A 23,150-nucleotide genomic window follows, 5' to 3' on the forward strand; every position below is an offset into this window, starting at 1 on the left:
CCCTTTTCAGCTTCCAACAGTCCGCAAAAACCGGGGGCCCTCTTCTTATGTAATAGACATTGTGTTTGGGTGTTGTGCTCCTACCGAGCACTATCACCCTTTTTTAAACCCTTTTGCCACAAACGAAGAACCCAACAAAGGCAGTCACAGCGGTGAAATAACATCTACTTCTCAGCATAAATCGACGGCTAAAGACATGTCATATCAACCAGCAAGCAATCCACCTGCGTACACAGATGATCCAAATGCGCCTCCGTTACACGATCCATTGGCGGATGATTTCAAGTATGATACCGTGGTTTCCGGCTGTGAGTTGAGCATTCGTCAACAGTTCATCAGAAAGGTGTATACATTGCTCTTCTTGCAATTGCTTCTGACGACAGGCCTTGGAGCGCTCATCTCGATGAATGATACTGCAAAGAGCTTTGCCCTGAACAACACTTGGTTATTCTTTGTGAGTATCTTTGGTTCATTTGCCTGCTTAATCGGAGCCTTTATTCAAAGCAAGAAGTACCCTGTAAACTTGGTCCTATTAGGACTCTTTACTCTATTTGAAGGGTACACAATCGGTGTCGCGACGAGTCTCTATGACAGCGGGATCGTTATCGAGGCGCTAGTTATAACTTTGGTGATCTTTGTCGGGTTGACGGCATTCGCATTCCAATCCAAGTACGACTTCACATCTTGGGCAGGCGTGTTGAACTCCTGTCTCTTTGCACTTATCGGTATTGGCTTCATCCAAATCTTCTTCACCCCTTCAAACACCATGGAATTGGTATACAGCGGTATTGGAGCCATCGTCTTCTCCGGTTACATCTTGGTTGATACTCAACTCATAATGAGAAAGTTCAACATTGAAGAAGAAATACCAGCCGCAATCACGTTGTACTTGGACATCATCAACTTGTTCTTGAACATCTTGAGGATCCTTTCTTCCAGTAGCAACGATAACTAATCACGCGAGAACATTATGTCTGTAACGCAATCATTAATCCCAAAGATGTGTGAAAACCACTCGTGTTTTGTAGTTGACGAGAAGCGATGAGAGCTCCACGGCGGGTTGTGTCACAAAAATTCTCGGAAGGAGGAGAAAAAAAAACAACACTCAACAAGGTGTATACCACGTTCTACAGAAGGAACACTTCTATACATAGCGAATCGAAAGTATACCATGTCAGATGCCTCCAGCTCATCTCAGAGTACATGTAAGTGTCTGTAAATGGCTGGTTTCGAAACATGTTTTACTGACATGCCATGGGAAGTGCTCTATACAACCCTTACAGTCAACTCCACAACACTGTTTACCCTTGAATCACCTTCACTGGCGCAGTTGGGACTCTTTTCGCTCCCTGAAAGGATTTCATCGCAGATGTCACTGATAAACTCGTCCTCCACTCCAATGGGTGAGATTCCAATGGAAATCGGGTCTACAACTGTCACTGTTATGTACGTCAAAGAGATTGTACAAGATGATATTGTGACGGTGGTTACCGCTGTGGATTCTAACATGAGTAAGGTCTTACCGATCACAACTCTTCAAAGACTACTGCAGGAATGGAAGCTTTTCAAGGAGGATGAACATAACAGAACGATAGCCTTCAAAGTTACATTCAACCACGTCATTAAGCATCTCGAAAATGAGTTCTCGAGGAGTGGGTTGCGCAATACAAGGGATGAGCTCGAGAGAACAAGACAGGTTATGGAGGATAACATCGAACGAGTTGTGGAGCGCAACGAAAGGATCGGATTGCTGGTTGATAAGACGGATAGATTAACTGAACTGAGTAATGGGTTCAGGGGTTCCGCCACTAGGGTAAAGCGGGCTATGTGGTGGCACAATTTCAAATTTTGGGTTGCTATCGTCATAGTTGTCATTTTACTTTTGTTCATTTGTCTAAAGGCCATTTAGGATTGGTTATGGTAAACAATGAGCTCTCTGGCATTGTTGAAAGTCCAGTGAGTGTTTTCCGTTCTATGAGCCATGTATATCACCACTTTGTCCTCGTTTTGTGTAGTTGCTACGTCTGTACTCTTTTGACAATTGGTATCTATTTCATTCTTGTTGACTTTCAGTTTCAGCATCACTTACGGTATCTTCCCTCGAGTCTGACTTGAGCTTCTTTGAAACTGGTCCTCTGGTTTCCTCGATCTGCGTTTCCTCATTATCAAGAGTCTCCATGCTATCAACTTCTTCTACTGTTTCATTACCATTATCTTCTTGTTCGTCAATCGTCTCCTCGCTCGCCTCTTTCATCTTTTGATCAGGCACAACATCAGACTGTGCTGTTACTTGAGTTTGAGACTGGGCCAGTGCCTGTGCCAATTTTTCCTCTCTTTTCTTCTTCTTTTGAGCATCCTTACGAGCTTGGAAAGAATCCAGCTCTTCACTCACCGAAGGGATGAATGAAGAAAATTCAGCCTTTTCAAGTGCGTTGATTATATCCTGTGGTCCAATGGTCTTTCTATCAAACTGTTTGGCATGTTGTCTAGCACTGTAGGAGAAGTCGTTAGTACTTCTAATCACCACTTCTGAAGACTAATAGCCATACGTACTGCACTAAGAGGTAGCTCACAAAGACTGTGGAGCTCCGCTGTAGGGCTGTTGAACTGTCTTTGGAAATCAATCCTCCCTCTGGTAAAATGGCCCTTGCCAATTTGTTCACAGTCGCCTTGGGAAAAAGGATATCCTCAATGGAGATCATATCCCTCTCCTTGGTGGAAACAGGATAGCTTCCATCTGAATTCTTTCTCCATCCCTTTGGTGGCATCTCTGTCGAGTTGGTATCGGTATTGAATGTGGAAAAGGGAAAGTATCTTGAGACATATAGTTGTTGGTGGTGGTGATGTTGTTGTTCAAGTACGCGTTTTCGCGTTGCGGTGTTTCGATGCTTCTGTTTCGCAACTTTTGCGCAAATGTTTTACGCAATAGTCCGCCATATTCCTGTTTAGGAAACTTCGGCGCCATTACCCGAAAATTTGGGAAAAAAAGCGTCGACGGAGAAAACCAGCTAATCGGACGGGGAGTAAACATAATCACACACATCGCAAACAAATTGCTCGGAGATCCATCTTTGAAGAGAGGGAACATATTAAAGAAGTTGAGAGATTAAAGGCTTTGAACGTACATTTACTCTTTCAAATTGTAGAGCTCTCTCATTGGTTGAACTGGACCCTGGTGTTTTGTCTGCTTATCTTTTGTTCTTGTTTTCCTGGTCGTATAATTCTGTCTAGTTTCATCACAAAGAGGAAGAAGAGCGGGTCATACTGTGGTGGATTCAATATTGCTGGCTGTATAGAAGAGATATACGATATATATTAAAGGCTTTGTGACGAGATGTCTACGCATGAATTGGAATCTATTGGTGTTGACCACTTGATTGCCGAGCCTGAAGACATTAATATGGAGCATGTGAACGGGCTCTACGATCACGATGGTGATGCTCAAAGGGTGGGGGATGATGAAAATTCTGCTCTAGAAGACAACACCGCGGCCTCTGCTGCTGCCGCCGCTGCCGCTGCCGCCGCTGCTGAGAAGCAACAGGAGAAGCATGATAGAGAAGTTGAATTAAGAGAACAAGATAGATGGCTACCTATTGCAAACGTTGCCAGGTTGATGAAGAACACTCTACCGTCCACTGCCAAGGTGTCCAAGGATGCTAAAGAGTGCATGCAAGAATGTGTATCGGAGTTCATATCGTTCATTACAAGTGAGGCAAGTGATAAGTGCTTATCTGAAAAGAGAAAAACCATCAACGGTGAAGATATTCTCTTTGCCATGGCCAGTCTCGGGTTTGAAAACTATGCTGAAGTGTTGAAGATCTACTTGGCCAAGTACAGAGAGCAACAAGCGTTGAAACAGGAGCGTGGAGAGAATAAAAGAACGAAAAAACAACAACTCCAAGATCACGAACAACAGCAGCAACAACAACAACTTTACGATCAGCAGCAACAGCTGGAAAGAGAGATGACCAACATCCCCGATGATGAGATAGACATTGAGAATCCCATCCCTAATGACTTAATGAATATAAAAGCCGAAGAAGACGAAATGCTCAACCTCGATGGTGATGACGCTGACGATGGACAAGATCAACACGGCACGAGTCAGAGAAACAATAGGCCTTCGAATAGCGCACATTCCCGAGACCCAGACGTACACAAGGGTCCCACTACTGCTCAAAGCCACGATTATAGTCGAGCTACGAAAGGTGATGAGGTACTATACGATTACACCTCTGGCTACTAGAAGCGAAGGAAACTGCCGACTGCCCTTCTTATTTATATCTGTATAAACTCTTGATGTATATCTGTGTATTCTACATGACTGCGGTTTGTTTCACATCACTTGTCGTTGTATGTGTTTAATGCCAAATTGGTGAAGCCGAAGTAACTCCGTGGACTCCAGGGGGGAAAGAGAAATGTCTGGATGTTTTTCGCCCACGTCCGACTCTCAAAGTGTCGGGACGAATTGGTCTCTTCAAAGAACACACACCTTTTCCAGATCATAAGGAATAACAACGCTCAATTTCAAGACTATCGAGGCCACAACTCACCGTTATAAGAGGTTGAAATATGCTATCTGCTAGACGGTCTTCAGTATCAGCAGCGCGCGCTGCTGCCCGTCGTGTGCTGAATGGTGTAAACACAAGTGTCACAATCAGTCCGGTGGCGTCACAGCTAAGATTCGCTTCCTTTGTGCCAGTCAACAAGAAGCCAGTGCACCGTCTTGATGATGCTATTCTACATCAGGACATTCCTATGGTCAATCTGTTGGAACAGCTCAATGGGCTCAAACCGTTGAGTCTCAAGGACGAATCTAAGCCTGATCAAGGCAAGGACGATAGCGTTGGGGAATCTGACAAATCTGACAGCACGGAGAAGCCAGAGAAATCTGATAAACCTGAAAAGCCCTTGAAGAAAGAGAGAAAGAGAAAAACACCAGATGCTACTGAAGACTCTAAGGTGAAGAATGAGACTGCTGCTGCTGCCACGTCTGCCTCAGCGTCCGGTGAAGCATCCTCTGGTGGTGCCGGTGACGATGGCTCAGGTGACAAGAAGAAATCTTCAGCACTACCAGTTCCCGAAGTTTATCCACAGGTTCTTGCCCTGCCAATGTCCCGCCGTCCATTGTTCCCTGGATTTTACAGACCTGTTGCCATTACTGATCCGCAGGTTATCAAGGCTATCAATGAACTTTGTGACAAGAAGAAACCATACATTGGTATTTTCCTCTTCAAGGATGAGAACGCCGATGGTGATGTGATTACAGATCGAGACCAGGTCCATGAGGTTGGTGTTTTTGCACAAGTCACCTCGAGCTTTGTATCCAACGACGAGATGACTGGTGTCGATACAATGACTATCATTGCATATCCACACACAAGAATCAGAATCGATGAACTCCTACCACCTAAGACTCCGCAGGAGATTGAACAAGAATTGGCTGATAATACTTTATCCATTGAAACGGAAGTTGAAACTGAACTTACAAATGAAGGTAAAGATCTGTCTTTGGCAAAGACTCAAGAGGAGAAAGAGGAGCGTGTCTTGAGTAAACTCGATGAGGAGAACGAATACAACCCTACGGAATTTATCAAGAAATACGAGGTCACTAGGGTCAACATTACACCATTGGAGGATGAAGCATACGATAAAAAATCACCTGTCATTAATGCACTAACCTCTGAAATTCTCAAAGTCTTTAAAGATATTTCCCAGGTCAACAGCATGTTTAGAGAACAAATTGCAACATTCAGTGCTACTATGCATGGATCTACAAATATCTTTGAACAGCCTTCAAAGCTTGCTGACTTCTGTGCCGCTATCTGTGCTGGTGAGCCTCAGGAATTGCAAGATGTGCTCGATTCTTTGAACATCGAGGATAGGTTGGAAAAGGCATTGGTTGTTCTGAAGAAGGAAGTTATGAATGCTGAATTGCAAAATAAGATTACTAAGGAGGTTGAGAGTAAGATCCAAAAGAGACAACGTGAATACTATTTGATGGAACAACTTAAAGGTATCAAGAGAGAGTTGGGAATCGACGATGGACGTCAAAAGCTCATTGACACATTCAAAGAGAGAGCAGAGAAGTTGAAATTACCACCAGCAGTTCAAAAGGTATTTGATGAGGAAATTTCTAAGCTGTCCACTTTGGAGACTGCAATGTCTGAATTTAGCGTTACAAGAAACTACTTGGATTGGATAACGCAATTGCCTTGGGGTAAGTACACTAAGGAGAGTTTTGATATCATCAACGCTAAAAAGATCCTGGATGAAGATCATTATGGTTTGGCTGATATCAAAGATCGTATCTTGGAATTCATTGCCGTCGGTAATTTGCTCGGTGCCGTTGATGGTAAGATCATTTGCTTTGTTGGTCCACCAGGTGTTGGTAAGACTTCTATCGGTAAGTCTATTGCGCGTGCATTGAACAGAAACTTCTTTAGATTCTCTGTTGGTGGTATCTCAGATGTTTCTGAGATCAAAGGTCATAGAAGAACGTACATCGGTGCTCTGCCTGGTCGTATAATCCAAGGTTTGAAGAAGACACAGTCTCAAAACCCATTGTTCTTGATCGATGAAATTGACAAAGTCACGCATGGAGGTTCTCAAGGTGATCCTTCTGCCGCTTTATTGGAATTACTGGATCCAGAACAAAACTCTGAGTTTTTGGATCAATATCTGGATATCCCAGTTGATCTATCCAAGGTTTTGTTTGTGTGTACTGCAAACACCTTGGACACTATTCCAAGACCTTTGTTGGATCGTATGGAGGTTATCGAACTTCCAGGTTACGTTGCAGAGGAGAAGGTTAAAATTGCAGAGAATTATCTGATTCCATTGGCCAAGAAGGGCTCTGGTTTGGAGGATGCCAATGTCAAACTAACCACGGAAGGTGTTGAGTATATTGTGAAACACTATGCTAAGGAGAATGGTGTCAGAAGATTGAAACAACTCACTGAAAAGGTTTTCAGAAAGGCTGCCTTCAAAGTTGTCAAGCAGGTAACGGAATCAACTGAACTTGCTAAGGAACAGAAGGAAACTGCTAAAGAGACTGCTGAAGAGAGCAGTGTCACGAATGAGTCCCACAAGGAAACTGAGAAGCAGGAGATTGTTCCTAATCTTGAGCATAATAAGCCTTTGGAGACCAAAGAGACCGTTCTCGAGGAGAATGCTGAGGTTCAAAGACTACAAGTTCCTGAAGATTTCGAACTTGAAATTACACCGCAAAATCTGAAAGAATTTATTGGGCCTCCAATCTACCTCACAGATCGTTTGTACGAGACCACACCTCCAGGTGTTGTCATGGGTCTTGCCTGGACTTCGATTGGTGGTACGTCCATGTACGTTGAGGTCACTGCTGAGAAGGCTGTCGATGAATCTGGCAAACCACAAGGTGGACACCTATCGGCGACTGGCCAATTGGGAGACGTGATGAAGGAGTCGTCCAAGATTTCGTTCTCCGTGGCAAAGCAGTACGTTGAAGACGACTTCTTCAAGACACACAACATCAACTTGCACTGTCCTGAAGGTGCAGTTCCGAAGGACGGTCCAAGTGCCGGTATCACGTTAACCACGGCGTTGATATCCCTGGCCAAGAACGTTCCCCTTCCTTCGATCGCCATGACCGGTGAGATCACGCTGACTGGTAAGGTGCTCAGAATCGGAGGCCTGAAGGAGAAGCTGATTGCGGCAAAGCGCAACGGCGTCACAACGCTGTTCCTTCCAAAGGACAACCAAGGTGACTACGACGACCTTGCTGAAAACTTGAGACAAGGGTTTGATGTGACGTTCGTCGACAACTACAGCCAGATCTACAACAAGCTCTTCAAGTAACTCGTTTAGCACATGAATATACTAACCCATGTGTCTGCTCACCAGAGGCTTAACTATGGATTCATCGCCCTCTGTACGCAACTCACTGCCTCAGCCACCTGTACATAGAGACTGTAATTGCGCAACCATTCCACGGGCTCCTTTTTGTATACAGTGATTAGTAGTGGAGAACTCACCGACGATCCCATCCAGCGCCCGTTACATCTGGTATAAAAGCACTGGTTATGTCAGATTGGTGAATATTAAACTGATGTCCTCGGCCAATCAGCGTGTCCCTCCCTGCCTCGCCATGGAAAACGTTGGACAGAAAGCACGGACAAATCACGAGCAAAGCGCACTGCTTATCGGGAAACTACGACACGACCGCTGACGTCATGGACACGCCCAAACACCAGTGGCGCAAAAGCAGGCACTGGGAATGGCGCGAAAAGTGGTGCGAAAAATGGCGGAAACAGTGGCGCAGCGGAGAAACACAAACAGACAACAAATAATCTCCGCACAGCCAAAAAACGCACAGAGAAAACCACAAACGTGGCCCAAGCACCCGATACCGTTTTGTGCAAAAATGTCACCAGCAGCGAAATTTGGCAACTGGAAACACGCGCAGGTCCCCGGTGCATTTTCCCTGGCTTTATCACAAGATTTGAAACTGTATCAGAGGACCAATTTCTTTTCTGTTGCTTCCTTCTTCTTCTTCTTCTTCTTCTTCTTCTTCTTCTTCTTCTTGGTCTTCATCACTACATTTCTGTCTTCTCTGTTGACCATTAGCTCTACTCAAAGCGTTTGATGATTGGAGAAGTACTTTCATTCGGAGAAGTTGCCTTTTTGACCTTCCAAGCGGTCGTGGAGGTGATCATCGTCTGTTTGCTGGGATTCTGGGCTGCGAAGGTTGGCTTGTTGAACAAGACTGCACAGAAGCAGATCAGTGCGCTCAATGTCGACTTGTTCACGCCTGCGATGATCTTCAGCAAGTTGGCTCCTTCTCTGAGCCTGAAGAAGCTGTTTGAGATCTTCATCATCCCGGTTTTCTACGCGGTTTCCACGGGTATCTCGTACCTCGTTTCGAGGGCCGTGTCCGCCTACTTGAACTTGGACGAGTACGAGTCGAACTTCGTCACCGCGATGAGCGTGTTTGGTAACTCGAACTCGCTCCCTGTCTCGCTCACCCTTGCCTTGTCGTATACGTTGCCCAATTTGGAATGGGACAACGTGGAGAATGATACGCCAGAACAGGTTGCCTCCCGTGGAATTCTATATCTATTGATCTTCCAGCAGATTGGACAGGTTTTGAGATGGTCCTGGGGCTATAACACATTGTTGAAGAGAATACCCACGCAGCCTATTAATTACACGGAGGAGAATCAGATTGGCGACGCCCACGTGACTGACGGGTACAACAACAAGGGCAGCACTGTTACCTTGGGCGACGAAGTTGCTGATGCTTCAGAATCTTCATCGATAAAGCGTCCAGGCTCTGCTGTCTCTGCAACTACTCCTTTGCTTGCTTCTAGTCCCGCAGGATCGACAGATGCTCTCCAATTCTCCGCTACACCATCATCAGAGATTGCTAGCGGAGATGCCTATGCAGGGAACATCTTCACCAAAATTTACAACAGATTTATGGGCGCAATGAATCCACCATTGTGGGCAATGCTTGCGTCTGTAATCGTTGCTGTGATTCATCCACTCCAGCATTTGTTCTTCAAAGACAACGGTTTTGTCCAGAATACAGTCTCAAAGGCAATTAGCGAACTGGGTGCGGTCTGTATCCCGTTGATCTTGGTTGTCCTTGGTTCCAACTTGTACCCAAGTGACGACATCTTACCGGCAACTCCACACTATACCCGTATCGTTGTTGGTTCCTTGGTGTCAAGAATGGTGATCCCTCCTTTGATCCTTCTTCCGTTGATTGCTGTCTGCGTCAAGATATTCCCGGTCTCTATCCTCGATGATCCTATTTTCCTCGTTGTCGCTTTCATCTTGACCATCTCTCCGCCTGCTATCCAACTATCCCAGATATGTCAGTTGAATGAACTCTTTGAGATGGAGATGGCTGGAGTGTTGTTCTGGGGTTATGCAATCTTGACACTACCTGCAACTATTGGTATCGTTGCTGCTGCTCTCTCGGTTCTTCAATGGGCAAGTCCACCACCAGTGGCCAGTGGTTAACATTATATATATATGAGATACAATACATATCAGATGCTGCTATATGCTAATGTTGATACTCTCTCGTCTTGCTCACTGCCAAACAGTGGAGCTGGTGCTGTTGGTGTCCGGGTGTATGTGTTGATGATAGCTGTGTCTTCAGTTGAAAATTTCTTCCTTTATTAAACACACATGAGCTTTTGCCTTCACGTGCACTCAAGTTGTAACACAGCGGTGCAATTGAACTGTTAAGACTATGGTGGATCAAGGTATGTTGTATGTTTCATTTGAGTGTTATGATCAGGCACTAACAACTGTACAAAAGGGACACAATTAGAGCAAGCGGTCAAAGATCTGTTCACGACTTTGGATAAACAATATACCCAGAACTTTCCCCTGGATCAATACAAGGCCTCCTTGCTGCCTCAGTTGAAGCCTGCATCGCCAGTGATACTTAACGGTAACCCAATAGGTGGTAAAGCGTCATTTCAGGAAGTTTGGATGAAGTTTCCATCGACGCAGCACAGTATCACCTCGGTTGATTACCACATCATAGTTGGCACCGGTACGGTGATAGTAAACATCTCCGGCAAGGTACGATTCGACGAATCCGGCAAGACAAGGCTCGGTGAAACGGCAGATCTACAGATACAGGGCCTGCCAACGGGGCCAAGTGCCACTACTGGTAACAGCGCAAGGGCATTTTGGGGGTCCTGGGTTGGATTTAACGCTAATCTCATAGTTGATGAGACCATTTTCCAGGGAATCAACAATGAGTTGATCAATTCGTTGAACTGGAAAGTTATCTACACTCCAGATGATTCTGCAATCAAGATTTAAATAAGCACCATGAATAATAAAAAGAATGAACCAACTATATATTCTCATAAACCCTCGCGTAAACGTCCCATCCCAAATGTTGAACTACCACTTATGGCAGCTTATGATTTCTCAACATACTGCATCATTGGAACTTCCTCTGCACTTCTGTATCTAACAGATCTGGTTCTACAGCAACAGATACCAAACAGGTTGAACACTGCAGTAATTACAGCACAACCTGCGGCTGCCCATATCAGCCCATAGAAGAGATAATTCTCCAGTGTACCTTCAACACCGTACGTACTCACTTCGTTGTTCAGGTTGTTTCTCAGAATGGTGAACGTACCTGTAGCAGCTCCTGCACAGATTATAAGGGCCAATGCAGAGATCACTCCTACGATCATTGCAACGCAAGAAACGAAATGTGAACAGAAGGAGAAGAGGGTGAATAGGCCAGTGAGGAAGGCCGTACACACACCAATGATCGCAGTGATGAAGATCAACTTCACAACAGTTCTGGCCGTGCTGATGTAATCTGTGAAGTCGGATGGAAGTTCCACGGAGTACTCGTTCTCCAGGGTAGACGTGACCGCATCAATTGGGTCAAACATGTACATTGGTTCGGGATCAGAGCACCACGTAACGTTGTAGTTGTTGTTGTCGTCCGTGGTACCTCTGCAATAGCCCCATAGTCCGAAGCTATACACCGTACTTATGTTCCATGTGTCTGTGTTTGATGATAGCAGCGAGTTCACCGCACTGGTGGCATCTGTGATGTTCAGCTTGAATAGGTAGATCTGATTGATAGGTGCTGAGTTGGTGGTTTGACCAGCAACTGCCAGTGCACCCAGAATGATGGTTGCAATGGATAACACCAACGGGATTAACACATAGCAGAATCTGAATATCGATACCATGTCGTTCTTGTTGCCAATTGGACGCTCTGTAGTCTTTACACCTGTCCCAGTTGTATCAGAAGAGAGCTCTTTGACTTGGAAAGTGTGAATGAGGCCAGATCAGATCAGATCAAAGGAAATTGGCTAAATGTTGGATCAAACGCCAGAGTTTATATATGGATTTGTCTACCAAGACATGCCGGTTGTTTCGAAAAGAACCCGTTTTCGTGTTGATGGTTGGTGCATTACGAGTTTACGCATAAGAACGTTGCTAAATTTAGTTAAAGCCAGCCCAAAAAGCAAAACCGGGCTGTGGGAAAATAACTTCGTCTGCGGCAAGTTATGCGAGGACAAACTCTAATCTGTCCCGTTGGGAGGGACTGGAGACATGTCAAACGTCCGCAGTGGTGTTTTCGGACAGATACGAGGACTCAGACAAACAAGACAGAGGTTTCAAATTCTGGGACAAATTTGGGGTGGTGATCGGACAAATCGCCATGCTTTGGTTTTAGATGGGCTTAGTGCACCTTACATGTCCCATGCTCTCAATTAAGGCTAAGAGGTGTAGGAATCAGGGCTGTGACATTGCCGTGATAATGACTGTTTGGTGCGAGTCCTACATAACGTCACACGTTCCAGAAGAGCAATGGGTGGGCACAGAGAGCCTGGAACAGTGATCATTCCGTCTGTCAATGCCAATGGGAACAGCATTGCCTGGGGATCGCATCGGTCATACAAAGGCGGTGCTTTGGGCAGCAGCAACGACAACAACAACGCGAGACCTGCTTAACTTCGGCTTCTTACGAGGCTTCTGTGCGTGAATCTACCTGAGCTCCCCGTTCTTTGCACGTTCCTCGTGAAGAAGTCAGATGTTCCGTAGTTTAGGAGACAGATATAGGATGTAGATCTTGGCCAATTGCAGAGTGTGTTGGTCATTCTGGCTTGCCAGATAGCTCCTCAAGCCGGTTAGGAGTCTCTCTCCACCGCCAACATGCCAATGACCTGTACGAATGACTCCAGAAGGAATAGCAAACTACGATGGGGTGTAAGAAACCAATCGAGGTCAAAGCATCTTCTTTCTAAATAAGTTAGCCAAGTAAATCACAATTATGCACGCAATAACGTCAGCCAGTAGATTCGTCCAGATCATGGTATAGCCTGTGTCTATTGAAACCATTGCGATTCCTGCACTGGTGGCCAAGTCCGTTATCTTCACCACGTACTGATACGTTAAAGAGCACACCAAGAACCCAGTGAATACGCTAAGAAAGGACGCAGTTAACAAGGATATTACACTAAGCTTCTTCCACCTCTTGGTCTGTCCTCCAGAATCTGCTCCTCCCATCATGAACATAATGGTCAAGGCCATAAAACTGACCAACTGGAAATCCTCAAAGGCATGGTGCAAGGCAGTAAGGCATGCGATTCCCTTGCTGAACTTTTGGAGTAAGATAGCATAGTCGAGAACAGAAGCAGTATCCGACTCGTCTTCCACACCAAGCAATTTATTGAAACTGGATATTGCCAATTCGTAAGTTAAAGCGAAGCTATCACCCATTATCTCAACGTTTGTCCCGGTTAAAGCAGCAAGTTGTACACCAGCATCCCTAATAAGAACAGCCAAAAGATCAAATCCATAGCTGTTCATACAGAAGTAAGAATAATCGCTAGGTGCTAATCGACAATATCCCCAGTAGTTTAGCCTATACACGGTATCCTCATTGAAAGTTTCAATGGCATTGACTCTGTAGTAATCGTCGATCTGTGTGTTGATGAGGTCAATCTCAGCTGTTGTAGCTCCAAAATCCATCAGGAAGTAGGACAACACTTTAAACAGCTCTCTGACGGTTGATAGCACAGATTTGGACGCAGGAGCAGAATCTGCTAGTTGAATTGAGACTTGAGGTATGCAAACACCACTAGGCGCATTCGTAGTGCAAGTCAGAAAGGGTACGCATGAGAGTAACACTGAAGTAGCCAAAATTAGAAACATGACAACAAATACAAACGACAACCATAACGACGGCTTGCCTTTTCCCTTATTTGTTTGTCCACGTGACGATGTTTTGTCATATAAGGCAGATACAACCTCATCAAGGCTCTGCTCTACCGGTGTTTCTTCCTCGTTGTTCTTGTCGCTAGAGCACCGCTGGTCCACTAAAGTCTTGAAGATGTTACTATCATTCTCCTTATCCAAGTTTGTCGTTGTCTCGTTATCGAAGGCCCCGTTCAACTCTTCCTCAAAGCTCTGTCTTCTAGAAGAGCTCAAAGTGGACCCTAATAAGCTCGGACTCATCCTTGCAGTCTTATAAGGAGTAGCATGTCCAGACACTGTGAATGGCGAGAGCTCCTTCTGTAAATGCCACGGGATCTCCCTCTTCGTTAGCGAATCCTGTTCCTGTGCTGACGACTCCTGAGAGTCTGCAACCAATGACAGGTCTGTCGATCCTGAACTTGCAAAGCTCTGCACGAGTGAATTCCTAAACGGAGTTCTACTTTTACGACACGTTCCAAGCTTCTCTGGAGTCGTTAGGAAGGACTGTTCGTTACCATAGGGGAATGCCAGCATCTTTTGATGACCAAATATGACAGTGTTGAGTCCATCTGAGATCAACTACTCCAGAAGTATCAAAATATAAGTACTTTCAGCTAATAAACATTGACACAAAACACCATAAAACACACAAGGCAACACCACAAAAGGGGCCCGTGCTCTCTCAGCGCTTAAATTATGATTCGACCAACTGAAGAGCCATTCTTGACGTTAACTGAAGAGGATGATTGGCTGAAAGAGGGCTTCCTCAGCATGTGCTCCACAGTGTGGTCCCTCTCTAAGCGTCCAAGCTTAAAGTCGAGGTCGTCGTCATCGTCAAGCACTGTGTCGAACCGTTCTAGTTCGTAGCCTTCGTCGGAATCGTAGGCGCTGCCGGCGTCATCATCATCGGTATCGTCATGTTCTGGTGCAGAACACCACATAGGGCCAACCCAAACTGCCATTGTAAAGAAGGAAATGGCAAATACAGTCCACATGACACCGAAGAAATTGGTACACAGCTTGACCTTGACTCCGAACGATGCAAAGTCATCCTCTGCCATGGAGCGTAAGGACAACAGGTTCACCGTCATGGTGAGACACGCCACCAATGCCACGATGAACGTGATCAAGGTCCATATCGACAGCGCATGGCCAAGAACCAGCAACGTGGTATTGGCCCTGGCGATGATGTGTCTTCTGGTATTCCAGATGTAGAACGACACCAGCAGAGTAACAAACTGCGACACCAGTACAAACACCAACAGTGACGGTACTCGGTTTATAGCATCGCTCTTTGCGTCTATGCTCGTCTGGTAGTCGTGGTACGAGCTATCGTCTGCTTTGCTTGTCTCCGTCAATGCCAGCATGTACGAATACCCCCAATTGTCCAGCAACGTTCTGTAGTCGAAGAGCCTGGTGTCTTCACAGTACGCCGCCAAAGAAGCTGACGAATTCAGCACCGTGCCTCCTAGCACGTGCAGTTCTGATGAATCATCCACCTCTGATCTGTCAAAGAGGAAGCAAGATTTCTTAAACGTGGAGTACACCTTGTTGGGCGTTGACTCCAGCAATGCCGTTGACAGGTTTGCAATCAACAACACCGTGGAGGTTGTCACCGTCTCCACAGTGTTGTCACTTGACATGTCCGAATATCCCTGTTGCAACAAGCTGTACATTCCATTGTATAAGTCCAACCTCGACGAGTCGATCTGTACCACTGGCATGAAGCTCAACCCGTCTGTATGCTGAGCTGCAAACATCACCACCAGGAGGACTATCGATATGAACGGGAAGATGAACACCAGCGTTATATGAACAACGTCCTTGACGTGCACTATATCCTTGAGCTTGCCACCGCTGAGCACACCTGCCATTGTGTACGGAGTGTGTGAACAGGCAGAGACACCGTGGGAGTTTGAGCTGGGATTATGAGCTGGGATTATGAGGCTAGGGCCTGCCTTGTGCTACATAGCCCTGTTTAGAGCTCCGGTGTGCGCAGTGCGCGTTACGGACACTGTGCCAACGGACGGCGTGCCCTGGTGCTTCACTAACGAGGATGTGTGCTGAGGATGGAGGGCCTGCTGGTGGACTGGCTGTCTGTGTGTTTTCTCAGTGGCACTGTTGGGCTCAGTCTCCCAGTGCTTGTTCTCCCAGTGCTTGCTCTCCCAGTGCTTGTGTTGTGTGAGGTACCTCTGTCTGCGCTGAAGCCAACGCCTCTGCCTGTCTACACCTCTGCCCGTCTAATCTAAGCTCTTCAGCCCAGCTCCTGCCCAGCTCCTGCCCAGCTCCTGCCCAGCTCCTGCCCTCCAGCCCAACTCCTCCAGCCCAGCCCACGCGCTATCTGCCCTCCTGGCCCTGGCGCCCGGCCTGCGGCGCGTACCGGCGGACCGTGGGCCTAACAACTCTCGTGCGGCCGGGCAGAAAGAAAATTTTTCCCTCTGCCTGCAGCGGTTGCGTGCAGTATAAAAAAGATTTGATGAGCTCTTTTCACTCATCTTCTACCCAACTTGAGGAGGTTGGAGTTGGGTTCTTCTTTCCTGGCAATCTGGCAACTGTCCCCATTTCAGTACCCAACCAACTCTCCGTGATACATATACAACACGCACTACACGATGGCTTTCAAAGACTGCACCAAGGCTCTTGAGGAGTTGAAGGCTTACAAGGCCAAGGACGGGTTGTCCGTCAGCGAGTTGATGGACTCTCACGTTAGAGGAGGGTTGACATACAACGATTTCCTCGTTTTGCCAGGAAAGATCGACTTCCCATCTTCTGCCGTCTCCTTGGAGTCCAAACTCACCAAGAACATCACGCTGAAGACCCCATTTGTCTCGTCTCCTATGGATACCGTCACTGAGGCTGAGATGGCCATCCACATGGCGTTGCTCGGTGGTATTGGTATCATCCACCACAACTCGTCTGCTGAGGACCAGGCGGAGATGGTGAAGAGAGTCAAGAGATACGAGAACGGTTTCATCAACGAGCCGGTCGTGTTGTCTCCAGAGGCAACCATTGGCGAGGCAAAGGCCTTGAAGCAAGAGTTGGGATTTGCTGGTTTCCCAGTTACTGGTGAGTACTCTTCTTTGTATATTCTACAGATGAAGTAAACCGTGATGACTGTCTACTCAAAGAAGCAATGACATTCATATATGATGATCCATTTTTTCAATTTATAACTTTCGTTCTACCGATTACGATCAAACGATCTTGGGGAGAAATACCTTCTCTGACTTGCTGTTCAATGTCATTGTCGCTTTGAGTCGCCTTCATCATTCTTCTTTTGTCCTTTGGACCAACGATACTAACTGATTGCAAATAGAGGATGGTAAGTTCCCAGGTAAGCTCATTGGTATCGTCACCTCTCGTGATATCCAGTTTGTTGAAGACGTCACTGCTAAGGTCTCCGAGGTTATGACTACCGAATTGGTCACTGCCCACAAGGGTATCAACTTGACTGATGCCAATGAAATCTTGAGAAAGTCCAAGAAGGGTAAACTCCCAATCGTTGATGACAACGGCACCTTGGTTTCTCTCTTGTCAAGAACTGACTTGCAGAAGAACTTGAACTATCCAAACGCTTCCAAGTCTGCCACCACCAAGCAATTGCTCTGTGGTGCTGCTATTGGTACTTTGGATGCTGACAGAGAACGTTTGGCCTTGCTTGTCCAGGCTGGTTTGGACGTTGTTGTCTTGGACTCATCCCAAGGTAACTCTGTCTTCCAGTTGAACATGATCAAGTGGATCAAGGAGACTTACCCACAATTGGATGTCATTGCAGGTAACGTTGTTACCCGTGAACAAGCTGCCTCTTTGATCGCTGCTGGTGCCGATGGTTTGAGAATCGGTATGGGTTCTGGTTCCATCTGTATCACTCAAGAGGTTATGGCTTGTGGTAGACCACAAGGTACTGCCGTGTACAACGTTACCCAATTCGCCAACCAATTCGGTGTTCCATGTATCGCTGATGGTGGTGTCCAAAACATTGGTCACATCACCAAGGCCATCACCTTGGGTGCTTCCTGTGTCATGATGGGCTCCATGCTTGCTGGTACCACCGAATCCCCAGGTGACTACTTCTACCGTGACGGTAAGCGTCTCAAGACCTACAGAGGTATGGGTTCTATTGATGCTATGCAAAAGACCGATGTCAAGGGGAATGCATCCACTTCTAGATACTTTTCTGAATCTGATGCTGTCTTTGTTGCTCAAGGTGTCTCTGGTTCCGTCGTTGACAAGGGTTCCATCAAGAAGTACATTCCATACTTGTACAACGGTTTGCAACACTCTTGTCAAGACATTGGTGTCAAGTCCGTCTTGGAGTTGAGAGAGAAGTCCGACTCCGGTGAAGTTAGATTCGAGTATAGAACTCCTTCTGCCCAATTGGAAGGTGGTGTCCACAACTTGCACTCTTATGAAAAGCGTTTGTTCAACTAAGCTTAGGTTGTTGGAAAAGTCCCTTGTGTGTCATTGGAGATGTCCTCTTTAATGATGTACGATTTTTAATTTAATTGCATGCTGATTTCTATACGGATTCTAAAAGCAGTTGTAGATAGTTTGAGACTGTAGAAGCATGTGTCTCATCTCTCACATACACCGTGTGTTCTAGTTTTAAGCCACCTGATCCTGAGTAGACGACACATGCCTTCTTGAGGCTGGAAGTATCACTACATGGCGTACTTGAGAAATTACAGATATGTGAGCATTTTTTATTTAAGAGGAACCTTAAACAGTCTCCAAGATCTCATCCTTGAAACCAGAAGCAACCTTCTTACCCTTCTCCTCAGAAGAAGCCTCACCGTGGAGAGACAACAAAGCACCCAAGTCGAATTTTGGTTGTTTCAACAACTTGACCTTTCTGATGTGAACGTTTTGCAATGGGAAGATGTTCTTTGTAGTCTTCTCAATTTCACGGCCAATAACCTCTGGGATCAACTTGGAGGTGAGTTGAGCCAAGGTGGCGTTCTGAACCTCTCTGTTGATGATCTCGGTCATTTGCTTTCTGATGGCTCTGATGTGAGAAGATTGAGCGTAGGTGGTCTTCTTGATTTGGTTAGCTTGACGCTTGGTGAATGCAATAGCAAAGACTCTGACGATGTAATCGTCGGAGGTCTTAGCAGTGACGTTGCACTCAATCAAAGATTGCCACTTTCTAACCATGGATCTGAGCTTGTCAGAGGTCATGTCCATACCGTGGAAGTTGGTGAGCAAGTTGTTACCTTGAACCTCGTCAACTCTCAACTTGATGTTTCTGAAGGAGTAGTCCTCAGAACCTTGCAAGTCAGCAAGAGAGACCTCGACAACACGGCCCTTCAAAGCATCGGCAGCGTTCTTCAAACCGGTGGACTTGTTGACCAAAGTCTTACCAACGTTTCTGTTCTCGAAAGTGGATGGGGCCTTGATGTCAAACCACTCCTTTCTTTGGAATGGGTCGATGACTTTCTTCTTCAAACCCTTCTTACCTTTGGACAATCTTTTGTTCTTACCAACAGCCATCTTTGCAAGTTTTGTTGTCTAGTGGTTATCCCCCTTTTCCTAACACTTCGAAGGTCATTGAGAGAGTGTGAAATTTTACAAGTTTCCCTTCCCAGCGTGTGCGACAGTGCCATCGCACACAGTGCGCGAGCAGTAATTTTCGGTAGGGACCCGCTCTGCAGAGTCCCTCCGTCCATTTTTTGCGTCTTTCCACCTGGACATCTCCAGATTCACATTGCCTGTGCGTGTGTCGCGGACCGTTCATAGAGCAGTCACAAAACTGGACACCTGGACACCACCAGAATGGAGGGTTTCGGCCAAATGTCTCAAAGGGGAAGTAGTCCGGATTGGGTAAAAGATAAACATATGGTGATACTTGGGACGATGTGTCTATGAGCCCTACTGTTGTGTACTCTCATCTATGGCGACCAATTACATTGAGTATACGCCGTGATGAATACTCCACCTCCAGTGCCACTTCACCAGCAGCAACTACGGAACTCGTAAGGATCTCTCGCTATGACAGACATTTATGTCCTATGTATTAACGCTTTTCGGCTATATAAAGGGTCTCTATCAAGATTGCATTCTTAGGAGATGAGAACGTTGGGAAGACGTCTCTGATGATGAAATATGTGAACAACACGTATGATCCAACGTACAAGAAGACACTGGGAGTCAACTTCATGGAGAAAAGCATCGAATTGGGAACCACAGACATAAGGGTGTCGATCTACGATGTAGGTGGGTCTCCAGAGTTTAGAAATATGTCAGCATTGGCGACGAAGGATGCCTTGGGCATCGTTTACGTGTTTGATCTCACTTCGGAAGATACATTGCGAGATATCAAAGAGTGGTTTAAGCTCGCCAACTCGTCCAACACAAGTGCGATCCCAATCTTGGTTGGTACAAAGTACGACAAACTCCTGGAGATGGATAAAGAGTATCAAGAGTTTATACACAGATTGGCTCTGAAGTTTGCGAAAGCACTCAAGGCAAGTGTTGTGTTCACCTCTGCCAGTGATTCCATCAATGTGCAGAAAGTTGTCAAAATCTTAATATCGAAAGCGTTTGATCTACAAATTGGTATACAAGAGATCAAAAACGTTGGTGAGCCACTGCTGCTCCATCAGCCTATCTTATAAGAATTGACCTATGACCGTTAATCAGCTACGTAGATGATTCGCCTATGATATCAGAAAAGGGCTTCAGGGATTTATCCCTTCTGAAAACGGACGTAATCTCGTCATCTGCAATGTCTAACTTCACCATTGTGTTTCGAATAGTATCATTCTTCTTCACCAAGATCACTCCACCTTCCACCAGTTCGTTTAGAACGTATTCAATTCCACGGGGCCTGATTATGAAATCCTTGTACAAGACCTCTGATACAGAGGCTTCCCCGTTTGTGATATCGTTCTTGTCCTTAAGTGTATGTATTGATAGGAGCTGTTTCATTTCATCAATCACTTCACCCAGTACGTTTTCAGCTAACCCACTCTTACGCTTCTTAGAAAGCAGTGCAACGAGAAAGAGTTTTCCCACAAGTGACATATCTGAGAGGTATACATGAATGGATGACGTTGTGGATTCCAATGCTGCTTTGTTTATATGAGCAGCTTGTACAATCACTGGGCCCTCATGATTCAAAACAGCATTCTCCTTTGCGATCTCAACTGCACGATGACAAATCTTCAAGGCTCTTCTAGCATCACCAGAAACGGATGCAACTTTTCTAGCTGCAAACTCAACAGCATCGTCTTTCATGATCACATTATCCGGAAGATGATGGAATCTTGACTTTATAATCTCCACTAATTCTTCGTGCTTGTATGAAGGAAACTGAAATCTTTCAAGACCCAGTCTCGATATAGCCTTGTTTGTAAGGGCCCTTTCAGGTAAGTCCATAGTGTTAGCAACGGCAATAACAATCAACTTTGATTTGGAAAGAGTAGGCCAGTTGAAAAAGTTATACATCACGGCTTGTGATTTAACGGCTAATTGATCCAATTCGTCCATTAGCAAGACAAATGGCCTCTTTGCATTTCCAGATGCGAAGTGTTTCTCGAGTACACCAGCCAATCCTGATATTGGAACCTTTTTCTTATCGTCAATCTTGTTGTATAAAATCTCGTAGGCAGACTGCGGTGTAAGAAGCTTCATCCCGTTAATTTCAACATAATCGAACTTGTTCAACTCACCATCCTCCGACATTTTGTGTAGTTCCTTAATAGTTGCACGCACAGTGGCTGTCTTTCCAGTTCCAGGGACACCGCTGATGTAGACACAAGCACCGCTTTCTGTCTGAATAGCACCTTCGAGGGTTAAAAATAGGTCTGTGAATTGCTGCTCACGGCACGGCAGCTCGGCCATTGATTCAATTGCGCTCTGGGTAAGTTCATTCTTATCAACTTTCTTTATGGCCAGTGTTTTAGGGCCGAGCAGGTACGGGTTCTTGTAGTAATCTCTCTTGCCATCTTTCTTTATGGGACTATATTCCTCTTGGCTCTTTCTCGGGCGTCCTCTTCCTCGTTTGACTGGTGTTTTGCCTTTTCTATACTTGCCATCATCTTCTTCTTCCTCATCGTCTTCGTCTTCTTCATTATCTTCTTCCTCATCGTCGCCAGTATTTACTTTAACTTCCTTTCTAGGCCTACCTCTTGGACGACCTGTTGAGATATAACCAGTGGTTCTCGTCCCTGGACCGCTTTTCCTTGGCCTGCCTCTTGGACGGCCTGTAGGAATATACGATGGCCTGAAATCAGCATCATCTGCAGATGGGCTTCCGCCTTCATCTGATTCATCGGTCATTTCTTCACCCTCTTCATATACTGCTTCTGATCCATCTTGTGAATCATCCTCTCCACTTTCATTTATTGGAACCTCTTCAAGTTTAATCCGTTTGCTCTTTAAACGCCATTTATCGCTTGACCCGTTCTTTCGTATCTTCCCCTTTGGGTCTTGGGCAGTTTGAACTTCAGAATCCGGCTCAGGTGTGAGTGAAAGGTTCGTGGGACCACAACGACGCTTCGTTGCTGAGCTCAATGTCTTAACGATAATACTCTTGATCAACTCGAATCCCTTATCGTGATCTTCAGCTAAACACTGGCAGGCCCGGTCGATATCAAAACACTCGCTGAACCAGCCATAGTAGTGGTCGTAGCCTCTTCTGCAAATGAACGTTCTATCCCTGTTGGAGTCATCGATGACGATCTTTGCAAAGTTGGCCTCGTTCAACACCGTCGCATTCTCGATGATGTCCTCGCAGCGGATGCTGTACAGAGTAGCTGTCAGGAACAGCTCCTGGCTTTGCACCTCAAATGAAGGCTCCTCAACCTCATCCGGCGTGAGAAATCCCAACGCAATCACCTCAATATAACCTTCAATACCAAAGTCAACAGACCTTACCAGCATAACAGAACGCTCGCCATCGGCGGGATCATTAACAACAAGCGATTGACCGGGCCTCACCTCCAGGCCATCGGCCTCTCGCCTCAGAAACATCCGATCTTCAGACACTCCACGACGCCGACGACCACGTTTTCCTGACACCCGTGCCGTACCTTCTGATTCATCAAAGTGAAACGACCATCCCTTGAACTTCGACTGCGTTGATGCCATCGCTATCACCCCGCTACGCTATCCTTGTAGTGGTGGTGTATCAAACAATGTTGTTCTTTGCTGATATAAGCAGATGCCCGTTTTCGCTGTTGATCTTCTCGGCCTGAGCCGCGGCGCGCGCGCGTTGGTGAGCTTTGTTTACTTTTTTTGTACCGCTCACCTTTTCGCTTTTGTGGTTGTGTAGGTGTGACCCGCCAAGCTGAGAAAACATCAACAACACACAGCCATTGCCGGGCAGGTTGGTCTATTATTCGTTTGCCAGAGAACAGAGACAAATGAGCCACCATAACCAGGCTCCGTATCCACCGGATGGATTGCAATGG

The 23,150-nt window shown here is 46.0% G+C and overlaps 14 protein-coding genes across 14 annotated transcripts; 8 read left to right on the plus strand and 6 right to left on the minus strand.

Moving 5' to 3' along the window:
* Positions 1-196: 196 nt before the first annotated feature.
* Positions 197-955, plus strand: BXI1 (Bxi1p; the record flags this gene model as incomplete). The annotated part of the gene is made up of 1 exon (XM_020216479.1): positions 197-955. One exon carries the CDS (start codon positions 197-199, stop codon positions 953-955), a length of 759 nt encoding a protein of 252 aa, XP_020070089.1.
* A 714-nt stretch (positions 956-1,669) lies between these two features.
* Positions 1,670-1,846, plus strand: CYBJADRAFT_117739 (synaptobrevin family protein; the record flags this gene model as incomplete). Its single annotated transcript, XM_020212235.1, has 1 exon — positions 1,670-1,846. A coding segment is annotated over one exon (177 nt), but the record flags the coding sequence as incomplete, so codon positions are not given.
* On the minus strand, positions 1,806-2,813 carry DPB4 (DNA polymerase epsilon noncatalytic subunit). The gene is made up of 2 exons (XM_020215218.1): positions 2,554-2,813; positions 1,806-2,492 (listed from the first exon to the last, which is right to left on the minus strand). Exons 1-2 carry the CDS (start codon positions 2,766-2,768, stop codon positions 2,054-2,056), a joined length of 654 nt encoding a protein of 217 aa, XP_020070091.1. The 5' UTR covers positions 2,769-2,813; the 3' UTR covers positions 1,806-2,053.
* Positions 2,814-3,565: 752 nt separating this feature from the next.
* Positions 3,566-3,862, plus strand: HAP3 (Hap3p; the record flags this gene model as incomplete). Its single annotated transcript, XM_020212227.1, has 1 exon — positions 3,566-3,862. A coding segment is annotated over one exon (297 nt), but the record flags the coding sequence as incomplete, so codon positions are not given.
* An 896-nt stretch (positions 3,863-4,758) lies between these two features.
* PIM1 (ATP-dependent Lon protease PIM1) lies at positions 4,759-7,836 on the plus strand (the record flags this gene model as incomplete). Its single annotated transcript, XM_020212752.1, has 3 exons — positions 4,759-5,472; positions 5,566-7,071; positions 7,138-7,836. 3 exons carry the CDS (start codon positions 4,759-4,761, stop codon positions 7,834-7,836), a joined length of 2,919 nt encoding a protein of 972 aa, XP_020070093.1.
* A 786-nt stretch (positions 7,837-8,622) lies between these two features.
* CYBJADRAFT_128371 (uncharacterized protein) lies at positions 8,623-10,005 on the plus strand (the record flags this gene model as incomplete). The annotated part of the gene is made up of 1 exon (XM_020212763.1): positions 8,623-10,005. One exon carries the CDS (start codon positions 8,623-8,625, stop codon positions 10,003-10,005), a length of 1,383 nt encoding a protein of 460 aa, XP_020070094.1.
* MTR2 (Mtr2p) lies at positions 9,973-10,860 on the plus strand. The gene is made up of 2 exons (XM_020215219.1): positions 9,973-10,253; positions 10,310-10,860. The coding sequence occupies exons 1-2, from the start codon at positions 10,241-10,243 to the stop codon at positions 10,822-10,824; spliced, it is 528 nt and encodes a 175-aa protein (XP_020070095.1). The 5' UTR covers positions 9,973-10,240; the 3' UTR covers positions 10,825-10,860.
* A 28-nt stretch (positions 10,861-10,888) lies between these two features.
* PUN1 (Pun1p) lies at positions 10,889-11,856 on the minus strand. Its single transcript, XM_020215220.1, has one exon. The coding sequence runs from the start codon at positions 11,721-11,723 to the stop codon at positions 10,926-10,928; it is 798 nt and encodes a 265-aa protein (XP_020070096.1). The 5' UTR covers positions 11,724-11,856; the 3' UTR covers positions 10,889-10,925.
* Positions 11,857-13,200: 1,344 nt separating this feature from the next.
* SMA2 (Sma2p) lies at positions 13,201-13,695 on the minus strand (the record flags this gene model as incomplete). The annotated part of the gene is made up of 1 exon (XM_020212089.1): positions 13,201-13,695. A coding segment is annotated over one exon (495 nt), but the record flags the coding sequence as incomplete, so codon positions are not given.
* Positions 13,696-14,426: 731 nt separating this feature from the next.
* Positions 14,427-15,611, minus strand: CYBJADRAFT_173572 (uncharacterized protein; the record flags this gene model as incomplete). The annotated part of the gene is made up of 1 exon (XM_020216480.1): positions 14,427-15,611. One exon carries the CDS (start codon positions 15,609-15,611, stop codon positions 14,427-14,429), a length of 1,185 nt encoding a protein of 394 aa, XP_020070098.1.
* A 460-nt stretch (positions 15,612-16,071) lies between these two features.
* CYBJADRAFT_168121 (IMPDH/GMPR family protein) lies at positions 16,072-18,265 on the plus strand. Its single transcript, XM_020215221.1, has 2 exons — positions 16,072-16,803; positions 17,054-18,265. The coding sequence occupies exons 1-2, from the start codon at positions 16,350-16,352 to the stop codon at positions 18,166-18,168; spliced, it is 1,569 nt and encodes a 522-aa protein (XP_020070099.1). The 5' UTR covers positions 16,072-16,349; the 3' UTR covers positions 18,169-18,265.
* A 146-nt stretch (positions 18,266-18,411) lies between these two features.
* CYBJADRAFT_168122 (40S ribosomal protein eS1) lies at positions 18,412-19,261 on the minus strand. Its single transcript, XM_020215222.1, has one exon. The coding sequence runs from the start codon at positions 19,225-19,227 to the stop codon at positions 18,457-18,459; it is 771 nt and encodes a 256-aa protein (XP_020070100.1). The 5' UTR covers positions 19,228-19,261; the 3' UTR covers positions 18,412-18,456.
* Positions 19,262-19,637: 376 nt separating this feature from the next.
* Positions 19,638-20,832, plus strand: TEM1 (Ras family GTPase TEM1). Its single transcript, XM_020215223.1, has 2 exons — positions 19,638-19,709; positions 19,775-20,832. Exons 1-2 carry the CDS (start codon positions 19,660-19,662, stop codon positions 20,349-20,351), a joined length of 627 nt encoding a protein of 208 aa, XP_020070101.1. The 5' UTR covers positions 19,638-19,659; the 3' UTR covers positions 20,352-20,832.
* Positions 20,365-23,009, minus strand: ORC1 (origin recognition complex subunit 1). The gene has a single exon (XM_020218033.1). The coding sequence runs from the start codon at positions 22,825-22,827 to the stop codon at positions 20,377-20,379; it is 2,451 nt and encodes an 816-aa protein (XP_020070102.1). The 5' UTR covers positions 22,828-23,009; the 3' UTR covers positions 20,365-20,376.
* Positions 23,010-23,150: the final 141 nt, after the last annotated feature.

This window comes from Cyberlindnera jadinii (genome assembly GCF_001661405.1).
Source record: "Cyberlindnera jadinii NRRL Y-1542 unplaced genomic scaffold CYBJAscaffold_8, whole genome shotgun sequence".
In the NCBI taxonomy this organism is placed as follows: domain Eukaryota; kingdom Fungi; phylum Ascomycota; class Saccharomycetes; order Phaffomycetales; family Wickerhamomycetaceae; genus Williopsis; species Williopsis jadinii.